Genomic DNA, 13,536 nt, shown 5'->3' on the forward strand with positions numbered 1-13,536 from the left:
CTTTAGCCTAAAACTTCTCTTCAGATCTCTAAACAGACAGGCCAGGTAAGAATAGTCTTAATACCCAAGTATACGTAGTGGGACTATGTGAAGTAGATTCTGCCCAACTCCACCCAAACCACCTATCTTTCTTTCTGATCTTATGCCCAACTTACTATCTTATTTATTAAGCTTGACTACTATTAGTATTTAGTGCTCCTCTGCTTTAAACCTTTACGTGTCTTTAAACGCCTTCTTAAAACTCCAAAAAAAGAGTTACTCTCTCATCACTCTTATTAAACAAGATTTTTTTTTTTTCATTTCTAAAGATATGCTTCTTGTAGTCCGCTAATGAACTCTAATTTCGCTTCTTATCTTCATATTGCATTCTCAATCACTTCTAGTACTGCATCCGGATTGATTTTTCCTCTAAAAAGAAGTTATTTCACCCTTCAAATGCTTAAACAGTCAAATATTTTTAGTACAGAGGGAATATTACGCACAATTTGTTTGACATCAACCAAAATATAAATTATTTAAAAATTACCTGATACATTCCTCTCTGTACTTACTTAAAAAAGATTTTAATATATTTAAAAAAAAAAAAGAAATATCTACTTCTTGAATTTAGTTCATTATTTCAAATAGAGAATATTTTTTGAACCAGCAAAAAAAAGTTACATATAAAAATGTATTTTCTTTGTACATAGTAGATTTATGTATGTATGTAAATCATTATTCCAAATATCAGAACAGTTCTTTAAAAAAAAAAATAAAAATCAATCGATTTTAGTAAATTAAAATGAATAATAAAAATAAACATTTGTATATATGTTGAAACATTTTAATAAATTAATAAAACCAAATAGATTTTTTATTTTTGTTTTAAATTCTATTTTTACCAATTGTATGCTCATACTTGTAACCTTAAAACCTGTTTTACTGGACAGTAAACATCTCAAATTTCCTGATTATTATTTACACTATTATGCCTCCATTATACCACATTGCGAGTAAACAACGGTCTTTTTTTTTGGTTTCTATCTATTAAAAGTTTTATCTTATTTTTCTTATGATATAACAGTGTTTCAGATAAAAAAAAATGATAACACAGGTCATTTGATTTGAGTGAGACAGTGTGGATTAAGTGAATTTTTTAATTAAAAATGTTGAAGAGATTAAACAAAGTTTACAGTAAGTAAAAAGTAATATTTGTTTAATAGAACTATAAATAAAAAAAACATACAATTACATTAATCTGCTTTAGTATAAAGATAAGATATCTTAGTCTGTCAAGAGGGTAGACAAGATTGTTGATTCGAGACATCATGTTTAATGTGATATTTTTTTTTAAAGAAAAACTTTAGTTTGACGAGATGCTTTTTTATTAATTTAACAGCAAATTCTCTTTAAGTTCATGTACCAATCTCACAAAGTAGATTAAAATTCGAAAATAGGCAGAATTAAAGTGTAAAACGAGCTATAGTGATTTCAAAATTAAACGGTATTGTTTTACAACGTGGATCCACCCATTCGAATATTTAACGTAGTAGCGGCTAAATTATTTTTGATGAAAATTATGTTTTTATGAAGAAATAAATAAATTTGATTAGGTCAAATCGCTGGAGCTAAGTTTCAGTGTACAAATTGGTGATCTAAATGCGAAGTTTATTTAGGAAACTTCATTGTCACTATTAATATAATAATTATTATAATTAATTATTGGCACTCTAGCTCTACTAAATATACAACTCTAGATCAAAACATGTTCTTGATGAAGGGCACTAATGTTAATTAAAATTTAAAGCAACAGAGGAGATTCTCACAAAAGACTTTCTATAGCAACTTTTTACCGTTCTTTCGAATTTTCTGAATTGCCGGTAACTTTCATAAAATACTAGTTCGTAGTTAGAACAAAACTTAATGCATTAAAAAAAAGTACATTATTATTGGGCTTTTTAAATAATGATAAACTTTTTTTTCTTTTTATCTTTAATCCTAAGTAAGAAAAAGAGTTGCTTTAATTTTTCAAATTTTTGAACTTAATATTTCATGGAAATACAGATTTTAAAGTGGTCAAGAACAAGTTCTAAGCATAGGAGAACTTAGGGAACCAGTTTCATACTTGCTTCCATCCAAAAAACTTATCTAGCCCCTTTTAATTACGTTAAATTTACTCCCTCTTGATTTTGTACAGTAAAAGATTTCGCTTCTTTACTAGTATACATATTTCGTATTAGTACAAATGTGCATGTGTGACCTAATTTTTTTTATTAAAGGTTTTTGTACTAAAATTGATTTTATAGATTCAATGAGGAGTAGAGCCTTTCCTTAAAAGGCTCCCATCTTACTTTAGAGTCTATTAACCTTTTTCATTAATAAAAACAAATATAAACATTTACTTAAAACAAAATTTTGTGGAAAATCTGGATAAAATTAGTGAACGAGTTTGTATTTAGCAAGTAAAGAAGTCGTATGAGAAAAAGATTGATATCAGCTATTTTTTGTTTTTTTTTCTTAATTTACCAAATTACATAATATGAAAGGTTAAAGAGTGACCCCCTGCGATGCTTACGTCTGTTGAATGTTATTTAATGATTGAAAAGGACTATATGAACTGATTTTTTTAATTTTCACTGAATAATGAATTCTTAATTTAACAATTTTTTTTTTCTAGTCTCAAAATAATAATAATAATTTTGTTACAATTATAAACTTGATTAAAAAAAGGCTAACAAAATGAAAAATGACAGCGTAGACAAATAAATATTCACTTAATTTTATTTAAAGTGTAGATTATTGATTAAATATTTTTAATTTTTTTTTTTCATATCTGTATAAAAATGTTCGTGAGATAAGTGTAATACGAGTAAATCCCTTCGATTTTCTATTCCTAGAAGCTCTTTTTTCTCTCAGTTCGAAGACGGGTAGTGAAGTAAGTACAATTAGAGTCTAGAGAACTCTGTCCAGTGGTCGGCAATGGCAACAGACGCCAATGAAAAAATATGTAAGAAGAGTAGAAAAAAAATTCAAAGTAAAATATCTTCGAAAATAATTAATCAGATCTCTGACTGTTATAATTATAGAAATTACAGGTACAAGAATTCATGTAAGAGTCTTTAACAAACCGAAAAAACTAGTTTTCTGTCGAATAAGTTGCAATAACACGATCCAGGATTTTTCTTTGCAGGAAATAAATACTGATCATACTGACGTAGTATAGTAGGCATCCTTGGGGGGCAACCTTTAACCCTTTTTAATAAGATTGCAATTTTAAAAAAAGCCTGATACAGATCTCTCAGTCTACTATTTCGGCAAATCTCACTTGCCTTTATTAACAATTTTCTGTGATGGGGTTCACTTAAGGAGGATCGGCACAAGTTTTGAAACAAATTAAGATTTTTAAACTCTTTTAAAAATATGAACACAACCAGAGTATATATTAGTAATAAATATGTTAATGTAACATTTAAATTCAATATTAGCTGGGAATAATTGTAAATAGAAGCTACATTTGCTTACAGCTTCAAGCGTGATTGCAAATAACTTTCCTACAATTACAAAATTAAATTGTCAAAAATTTAATTAAAGGAGTTTAACTTTGTTGAAAAACTTCTTTATTAGGAAACATGGCGATTGTTTCGACAGAAATCCACAAAAATTCTGAACTACCAAACATAACTACAGTCAACACAAGATAAGGTGCAGTCAGTCAACAGAAGAAAAGACACAAAATATTTACAGAGAACAAAACATATCTGCAGCGAAATGTAAAATATATTATTTATGTAATATTATTTAATTAATAATTAAAGTATGAGTGATTTTTTGGCGTATTGAACTAGGCGATTTTTCCATCACCATTTTAAAGAAAAAAGGTTTTAAAAAATCTATTTCGACATCAATGACTCAAAACGGAAAAACAAACTCAAAGACTGCACCAGGACTGGTTCCAAAATTTTGAGAAAGAGGGTTGCGAGGCTGGTGCAAAGTTAGCTTCGCTAAGGCAACTTCCATCTTTAAATTCAGCACTTCTGAAGCAGAGGGAAGCGGTTCTTTGAACATATATACTAGAAAACTTTTAGATATAATCTAATACAGATAGTGAATTAGACATAATCTCCTCAGCGAACTGCCGGCAGAATTCTAAAATCAATTTCTTCGAAACACACACAACAACTCTCTTCCCTTACTTCCTACTTCAAAAGGAACGTGACGGCCTAAACATGTTCTTCAAAATCAATGTTCTACGTTATGAATCAATCTTAAACGTAGAATCTCGCCGAAATGACAACATACTTCGGCAAAAATGTTTCTAATAAAATTTGAAGTACTAGTTGTGTTTATTATTAATAAATCAAAGAAATCTTTTCTTTACCAATTAACTAAACCATCACAGAACTTACGAAAAATAGATGGAACCTGCATAAAGTTTAAATAAATTCTGATTATTACAAGTATTAGTTACTACTAATACTTGTAGTCAAATCTGATTTTTTATTGTAGGTACTTAGTTTTATTATTCAAAATGACTGTAATGAAATTAATTAAAGCTAAATTACATATACTCGTACCATGAAAAGACTATTTATCACGAAGTTCATTAACATGAAAAAAGAAAGAATAATATTGTAAGTTTCAGTAAAGTAAGTTTATTATCCGTCTAGGTATCTGTTCGGTTTTTAGACCTAAAACCTGACTGCCAAAAAAAGCGTTACTTTTTATTTATTTATAATATTGTAAGTATCTTTAACGCACCTTACTATTTCAATACTAAATTGCTTTGATTCTGACAGCTATTTACATACATAGTTAAAAGCTCTACATGTGTGAACAAATTTTTTTATGGCAACATACAAATTTATTTATTTGGTTGCGTAATATCAAGAACATAAGACTTGGGGAAGTTTCTAAAGCCGATCGACTTGTAAAAATAGTTTGTGGTACCGAAAACAACTTCAAGATGAAAAGGAAATTTCACCGTTCACATACATGTAATTCCGATTACAGTATTTACAGTATTTATTGCTTGTTGTAGGAGAAGGAAGAAAAAAACTAGAAAGCTATTTTATATACATTTAATTTTTTTTCTTTTTCTCTTGTAGGATGTAGCATTACTTTGCTAAAGAATTATTCAACTGAACCACCTAAAAAAACGTCTCTTTTTGAATTTCATATACAAAATAAAGGAAAAATGGTTAACTTTGGTGGATTTTTACTTCCTGTACAATATGGAGCCGAGAACATTTCAGAATCACATCTGCACACACGTAAAAAATGTTCATTGTTCGATGTTTCCCACATGCTGCAAACAGAGGTCACAGGGAAGGATAGGGTTCAATTTTTTGAAAGTCTATGTACTGCAGATATTGTTGGTATGTTTGTTTATGTTTTATTGAATCTATTTCAGTAGTTTTAATGAATAATGACTTTAAAATTATTTCAAGTTTTACTCGATAAACGGTAGTATACCTTATTTTCAGTTTACCTAAACTTTAAATCCTAAACATTTTTATTAAGTTTGGACGAAATTAGTATGCATTGTTGCGTTTACTATTTGAAAATTCCTCCACTATCTTAAAAGTTGAAATTTTGATTGAACAGTTTAATACGATTTCAATTTTTTAAAAGCTCCAACTTGCAACACCTTGCACATTAAAAGCATTAGACTCTTATCAGTCTAGCTACATTCAATGCAAATTGTATTCATTCGTTCAACATCAAAACGGCATTCAGTGCAATTATTTTTACTGAAGGTAGAAGGACAATGCTGCCGGATTGGATGGCATTTTACTTAAATTTGAAAAGTGCCCAAAAATTCAATGCGAACTGGTTCACTCCGGTTTTTTCTGTCTCTACTATATGTTTGCAATAAAATAAAGCTTAAAGTCGTTGCATCATTTCGTTGCATTGTTCTTTCATTTCTTAGATTTTTTTAAAAAACTTTGTTTTTCTTGATTTCCTTTTTTTTTTATTCTATTCTCCAACAATACTTGGTTTCCTAAGAAATTTCTTGACCCATATTCATATACAAACTTTTTTTTTTGAAAACGTTTCTAACTTCGTCTCTAGAATAAAAAACGAGCTGATTATAACTGGACGTCCAGTTTTCAATCACTAGATTTAAAAAAATAATGCTGAAATTTATAAACAGATGTATTATTTTGCTGTAAAACTATGCCAGTGTTCATGGTTGGGTATCATTTTGTAAATTTCAAGTAAAGTGGTTTTATTTATGTATTATAGAATGCGGTTCTATACATTTTTTAGAGATATTAACAGGTTTGTTACTGTGTTAAATCTTAATAATTAATTAAATTTTATTCAATTAAATCAGTAATTCAGACTTTTTTCTTTGGTTCTATATTCTTGATTTTTTTTTTTTTTCCAGGAATGAAAGACAATACTTCATCACTTAGCCTCTTCACTGATAAAACATCTGGTGGAATTTTAGATGATTTAATTGTTACCAAATGTGAAGATCATCTTTATATTGTATCTAACGCTTCTAGAAGAGAACACGACTCGAATCTAATGCTCAAACGTCAAGTAATTAGAATCTGTTATGAAATTCTTGTGTCTACTTATGTTTGTAGTACTTTTTTTTTGTCTATTTTTTTTAAATGTAAAATTTACAAACATTATTTATTTACAAAAAAAAAAAATAAAAAAATCTGGCGTGAACACTTATCGAAGTTCTAACTTATATATATTATTTCAAACAAACAAATAAGTACCAAATAATTTTTTTGTTCCAGGAAGAATTGCAGGAAAAAGGTTATGAAATTAATATAAAATTTTATGAACCAGAAGAGAAATCACTAGTTGCACTTCAAGGTCCAAGCAGTGCAAAAACACTTCAAGATCTTCTTGGTAATGAATTGAATCTCGCAAATATGTCATTCATGACAACTACCTTAGCGAAAATAAAAGGTATTCCTACAAGAATAACCAGGTGTGGATACACAGGAGAAGACGGATTCGAGATCTCACTTTCATCAGAAAATGTTGTAGAATTCGCTAGTCTGCTAACTAGTCAACCAGATGTAAAACTAGCCGGATTAGGCGCAAGAGATACTCTAAGGTTGGTAAATGATTTATGAAATTCTAAAATATCGGTCTTCATTTGAACAAGAATAGATTTGTTTTTTGTCATTGCTTCTAACAAATTTCTTTAAAGAATTATTAATCTTATTATTAATATTAATTGTCGATAAATACTAATACGAGTTTCTCTTACAATTCTTGGTTGGTCTTACTTTAAATTTCTGTAATAAAAATGACTTTTCAGAATAATTAATTTTCAATTTTGTGCTGTGACGAATAAAATCAATCAATATAACAAAAATGCAATAATATTTTTGGTAAAATTTAATTATATTATCGAAAAGGGATATTCCAATATTAATTATTATTCCTTCATAATCTTCCAGGCTGGAGGCAGGTTTATGTCTTTACGGTAATGACATTGACAAAACTACAACGCCAGTCTCGGCTGTGCTTATGTGGACAATTGGTTAGTCATTTGTATATTTAATGATTCCAAGAATTTAATTCACATGCAATGCCTCCTAATAATGATGTTGAAATGTTTGTTTACTGTTACAAATTTTACAGGAAAACGAAGAAAAGAATTAATGGATTTCCCTGGTGCACAGGCTATAATGGCAGAGCAAAAAGAAGGGCCGAAGACGAAAAGAGTTGGACTGATTGCTACTGGTAGATCACCTCCAGCCAGGCAAGGCTGTCTTGTACATGACTGTGATGGAAATTTAATTGGTAGGATTACTTCTGGCTGTCCATCGCCAAGTCTTAACACAAATATTGCAATGGCGTACGTTAATGTTGATTTATCTAAACCCAATACTTCACTCACAGCAACCGTTAGAGGTTTAGAAGTGCCTGTTAAGGTGGCTAAAATGCCTTTCATTAAACCCGGTTACTATACAGTGAAAAGTTAATTTATACAGCATTTTGCAGTGTTTGTTGTATTGAGCTTTTGTTTGTTGTTATTAGGAAGTTTAATACTTTCTTGATGATATTTTAAAAACGGTTTCTTTATTTTTAATTTTTTACATTTTATAAAGTTGAGTTTTTATTAAATTTTATTTTCTTGCTGAATATTAACTACCAAGATAATTGTCACTTTAATAATGTGATGGTTACGTTTTGTAAATAAATGTACGAAAAATATTTTCAATAGTAATCTCACTGATTTAAAACTTTATGTTAATTAAAGGTGTTTTGAAAAATTCAGGAATAGAAATGACTTCTTTACTATTTCTGAAAGATTCATTCGAAATATTTGGATCCAGAAAAAAAAAAAAAAAACAAATTTTTCGATTAAACTAGAACCTAAGCCTAAAATAACGGATAATGCAGGATGCAGAATAGACAATCACGGTTTCAGAATAGTGAAAGGTATAGTCTAGTAAAATAAATACTCAGAATTATAGAAAACAAAGAACATATATTATCAAATTCAGTCTGAAAGTGCGCTTTGTAAAATTAAACAAAAAAAAAAAAAAAAGAAATGATATAGTAAAATGAACAACTAGATGACTCGTCATCGTTTTTGTTGGGCTGCTACTTTAGCCAATAGCTTGTTACCACAAAGGAATGTAACAACTCCCAAACCTAGCAGGTATTTGAGCGTTTCAAACATGTTCAGTTGTAACCAGAATAAGCCGAACAATGTGAAAATAGCTGGAAAGAAAAATTTGTATTATTGAACATGTTATAATAATTGCTCTATAATCTAAATATTTCAATAACTTTGGTTTCTATCATTTAAATCAAGGTGCCAAAATTAATAGTGAGAATGGAAAGTACACTGTAATGGTAAGTTTAAATGAACATACAAATTACGATAACTTTCAGAAGAGAGCCAACATTTAAACAGCTTCCGTCAGAATCTTCTAAAGGTAGTTCTTTAAATTGTATAAAGCAACTCACACAAACCCTTTAAGTAAAGTAATGCATACTTTTTCAGCCTCATAAAAGATGCCACTCTTACGCCTTATGTTAACTAAGTTGTAAGCCTTGCTTATTGAAAATTTTAGACCAGACAATGGCATTTGCTCCGTCAAAAAAAAAAAAAAAAACTTTTATGTAAGGCTACAAGTGCTCTTATCATTAATAAAACCAACTCACTTCTATTTGACACAACTGATTTAAACGATACTTTAGCTCCACATTACTGCCTTTTAAAAAAATACTTACCTCCTAGTCCTAGATGAAATCCAATTGTACTCAAAGAGAAAGAAAAATTGGATAAGTTAATTCCAAGTTGAAACCACTAATAAAAAGTAACAAACAAAAAACAGGTTAATTTAAACTTAATAAAAATTATGTTCAACAAAAAGTTGATAATAATTTAATGACATAAATATAACAATTCAGCAAATGGAATTAAAATACGTACCAATATTAATAGAATTATCAATGGTAACAGTACGAGACCCGTAAACAAATTGGATACAAGTATGGGAGGTCTTCTTTCGGGCTCTCTAAACAAATGCTATGAACAAAAAAAAATTTGCTCAGTGAAATCGTTTTAGTTAATATCCTTGTACATAATTATAATATGACAAAAAATAAACCTTAATTTCCGGTTTTGTTTTAAAAATTGATTGGGTTTGAGATTTTGCTGGATGTTCTACGCCAAAGTTCAATTTGACATCAGCAATTAACCAACGAAATGAATTAGCTACATAATTATCTCCGACAATAAGTTCAACTTTATAAAGGCCTGATAGATGTCCAAGTTCATGTGATTTTGCACCGATGTCCTTAAATAAATAAGTAAATATTCAATAGTTACAAGCTAGTATAGCGCTCTAATATCAGTTAATAATAAAAATCATTAATTCTCAACTATCTACTTACAAGATCCAATTTGTAATTATGATTAACGTCTACATCAGTAACAAAGATCACTTCTTGATTGGTATTATGATGTAAAAGTCTGACAAATGCTTGATGTACTTTGATAGGTTTTCCAGTCGTCTTTTCCTTTAAACTGAACCTGACGGCTAATTTCTGAAGTGAATCAACCTCTAATGTTTCTTTAAGTTTATTTGGCATGGAAACTCTAAAAGAAGAAAAAAAAAAAAAAAGCTAAGGAATTCTTTTGCAAGAGCACAAAAATATGCTGAATCCTTGCGAGTATCTGAACAACTCCAGGAATTCATAATAACTGACACTCTTAACACTCCTCAATACCTACCAGATAGTTGTTTATGCTGGCAGAGACAGTTTATGAGTGCAATTATTTGGGTTTAGCTAACCCACCAGGAAATTCTAACTCATCAGTATTATTCATTTACTTAATGAATGAATATTTATTTCCATAAACATAAATACATAAAATAAATACAGAAGTATAATGTACGATTATACTCTATGTACTCGTATAATACATTTCAACCTTCTTACTAAGTGAGGAACACATTTTGTTACAAGGACATAGGAAACATACAGAAACTGACTTCGTATTCCTGAACTCATTCAGAAATAAGAAATACATTTTCAAACACGCTTTTAAATATATATAGAAATACTTTTGTTTCATGCGTTCAAACGAAAGTGGCAAGTTGGGCAAGTGGGAAAAGAATAGTTAACACTAAATATATCATATAATAATTGCTATAAACATATGTCAAGTGATGGTCAGTTGTCTGTAACGAAAGAATACTGTCTGGGGACCGGCAATGCACCGGTAGCGTAACCTCATGTTGACGCGCCTTAAATAAATAAATATAATTGCTATACATAAATATTGCAAACAAAGGGTACTAACTTATGGAATTTTGGTTGTGTTAATTGATCAGAATCAGCAACTCCCACTAACAGTGGTTCAGCCAAAACCACTGTAGCCATAATGCGCACATCAAGTGGTACATTTACATTTCCTACAAATCTTGTACTGGGTACTTGGGTAGAAGTAGGTACTGCGCTAACTGATAATCTATAAGGACCAGGAGTTTCGCTGGTCTTTCCTTCCAATAAGAACACCGTATAGAGCATTCTAAGAACAAGAATAAAATACTATTTTATTAAATAATAACATTAATTTAAAGTTCATCTAACATTTACGTACTTATCACTAGCGACTGGTTGAAACTTCTTTTTACTTAGTATTACGACGCCGTCTGAAACTCTTGTTGCCGATTCTAAAGTCACAGTTAAAGGAAATGGTAATGGTTGACCTAGTAAATCACATACTCTTACAGAAATCTTTGAGTTATCAAGAGACACAGCTCCAGTTCCTTCAAGTCCGACAACAATAGGATTCTGAAACTACAAACCAATATTGTTAATATTATCAACATAGTTGATTCTTTTAGTTATAGTTAAGCCTGATGAGTTTGAAATACAAATTACTTTGTTTGATGAAAGAAGTCCTATAACATTGAGCAGACTGTATGCTCCTTTTACAGATTGCACAGATCTTCTTGATAAGAAATAATTAGAAAATTTGACAGTTTGATCTGAAGTTAACGGAAGTTGGGATTCTTTCACAGCTTCACATAACTTCAAAGCACCGCTCACCAACAATGCTAAAAAATAACAGAAGAATGAATAAAAACAAACAAATAAGAAATACATTGTAAAATTGTACTTTTACCCATTTACTACCTGTAATGCTAAGGCCACCTTCAAATTGAAGGTATTTTCCATCGATTTCATCTGCCTGAACAACAGCATCTTCTATTCTATCATAAGCAAAAACTCCGTTCGCATCAAACTGGGATGCTATATGTAGTGAATAGCCAATACTAAAACAAAAGAAACTACAATTTGCAACATCCTAATTTCTTTCCATTTCTTACCCTCTTCAGTTCTAAGTATCAAATTTTTGTTAAGTATAGTCCCAATAACAAGAACTTCATTTTTAAAGATACTTTGAAGAGGTCTAGATTCTAGCATCGAAACCTGTTTGACTCCTGGCAATGCGTAAACTGCGTGCTCAACTCATATTTGCACATCCCATCCTGTGAGCACTAAGGGGAACTTAAGAACTGCTACCATCATTAAAAACACTTTCGAAAGTCTAAATACGATTCATGATAAGAATAAGTAAAAAAAGGAATCATCTAGAATTAATTTCACAAGCTAATAAGGTAGATTGTATCAGGAATTGGATTATTATTTTCCATCAGTAGGAACGCTGGTTTACAATATTGAAATTATTCCTAAGGTTAAGAATGAAACGTATCGAAATTGAGCGTCAGAAGGAGAGGTCCAAGAATTAGTACCATAGGCCTTCAATACGGCTCTTGTTAAGAAGAAAAATCTTTACCTTTATGACTTAAACAAAAAAGTATACTAACGAAATAAACTAAATGAAAATGAAGCATGATACATTCATTAAAGAATTCTTTGCCATTTAAAAATCCTCAGAATAAAACTTACTTTGAAATGCTGTCATCTTTCTTCAAAGCTGCCTGTACAGCTTTCTTAACCTTAGGAAGATGGGCCGTAAGTGATTGATTCAACGTTTTCAATCCCAAGACAGCATAATATAAATCAGAAATACTTGGAACCTCTTTTAGAATTATTTCTGTGAAGGTCTAAAAAGTAAATCACACAAATATTCTAAGGATTAGAAATTCATTCCCAATTAATAAATGTTTAGTGTTAGCTATTTAAGAGCGCCATTAAATTACTTTTATGATTTTGCTGTTAGGTAACGATGGCTGGCAGTTGCCAATTGAATTCCAGGCTAATGTAACATAGAAATAAGTTTCAGCAGTTGGATTCGTCTGTGCTGATTGGAGCAGAAACTTACACACGTCCTAAAACAAAGAATTTAATCACAAAATTATTAAACAAAAGTACGGAAATAAGCAATTTATCCAATCGCTTTATTGCACATACGCCTGAAAATAAATAAACAAAATAAATTTAATATTCTCACTTGTTCATTAGGGACAGCTTCTCCTAAAAGTTGGGAACCAAGCACCGCATAGTGAACACTTGGAAGGTCCTTAGGGGGCCACACACTTTTGAATACTTGTTGTAACCTTTGCCTATCAGTATCTGTTAAATAATTTGAAGCTGCATTGCATGGTGAAAAATATAAAACAACCACCAGCAGAATACTCACAACCGCTGAAACACAATGAAAATATGTTTTGTATTCTGAAACAGTCAAGAAATATTTCTGCCCAAATTAAGGACAAATTTTGGTTTAGTTTAAAACAAGTGCCATCAATTAAATTATGCTTGATAAAAAATCAGTTTATATACATAAATAAAAAACAAATCTTTGCCGGTAACCTAAACTATTAAAATTTAATTTCGGAGAATTTAATCTACATAAGCGGGAAAAGGTGAAAAATTAATGAGAATATATAACTTTTTACCTCCAATTCTAGATAAGGAACCTATAAAATGTAACATGGTCTTATTTCATTAATAACATATCCACGTAAACCCTAATACTCCTAAGTACTGATAGTTGTTCCCGGAAGGTTTTGGCCAACGAGGTGTTTTTCACTAGTACTGTTATGTTATATAAAATATAAATTAAAAAAAATATTATTTATTTCT

The 13,536-nt window shown here is 29.9% G+C and overlaps 2 protein-coding genes across 5 annotated transcripts; one reads left to right on the forward strand and one right to left on the reverse strand.

Moving 5' to 3' along the window:
- Nucleotides 1-967: 967 nt before the first annotated feature.
- Nucleotides 968-8,179, forward strand: LOC141458090 (aminomethyltransferase, mitochondrial). 4 transcript variants are annotated; one of them, XM_074135655.1, is made up of 7 exons: nucleotides 968-992; nucleotides 1,064-1,173; nucleotides 5,085-5,354; nucleotides 6,371-6,528; nucleotides 6,738-7,063; nucleotides 7,413-7,495; nucleotides 7,597-8,179. In XM_074135655.1, the coding sequence occupies exons 2-7, from the start codon at nucleotides 1,146-1,148 to the stop codon at nucleotides 7,938-7,940; spliced, it is 1,209 nt and encodes a 402-aa protein (XP_073991756.1). In that variant the 5' UTR covers nucleotides 968-992; nucleotides 1,064-1,145; the 3' UTR covers nucleotides 7,941-8,179. The 4 variants fall into 4 exon arrangements, with proteins under 4 accessions (XP_073991756.1, XP_073991755.1, XP_073991757.1 ...); XM_074135654.1 differs by lacking the exon at nucleotides 968-992 and having other exon boundaries at nucleotides 999-1,173; XM_074135656.1 differs by lacking the exons at nucleotides 968-992; nucleotides 1,064-1,173 and adding an exon at nucleotides 3,635-3,749.
- A 250-nt stretch (nucleotides 8,180-8,429) lies between these two features.
- Nucleotides 8,430-13,509, reverse strand: OstDelta (oligosaccharide transferase delta subunit). Its single transcript, XM_074135651.1, has 13 exons — nucleotides 13,350-13,509; nucleotides 12,902-13,095; nucleotides 12,651-12,779; nucleotides 12,397-12,554; nucleotides 11,620-11,759; nucleotides 11,365-11,540; nucleotides 11,081-11,280; nucleotides 10,781-11,008; nucleotides 9,868-10,072; nucleotides 9,582-9,770; nucleotides 9,404-9,499; nucleotides 9,202-9,277; nucleotides 8,430-8,685 (listed from the first exon to the last, which is right to left on the reverse strand). Exons 1-13 carry the CDS (start codon nucleotides 13,384-13,386, stop codon nucleotides 8,546-8,548), a joined length of 1,968 nt encoding a protein of 655 aa, XP_073991752.1. The 5' UTR covers nucleotides 13,387-13,509; the 3' UTR covers nucleotides 8,430-8,545.
- Nucleotides 13,510-13,536: the final 27 nt, after the last annotated feature.

The sequence above is a fragment of the Rhodnius prolixus genome, unplaced genomic scaffold (genome assembly GCF_049639745.1).
Source record: "Rhodnius prolixus isolate KJV_2025 unplaced genomic scaffold, Rpr scaffold_5, whole genome shotgun sequence".
In the NCBI taxonomy this organism is placed as follows: domain Eukaryota; kingdom Metazoa; phylum Arthropoda; class Insecta; order Hemiptera; family Reduviidae; genus Rhodnius; species Rhodnius prolixus.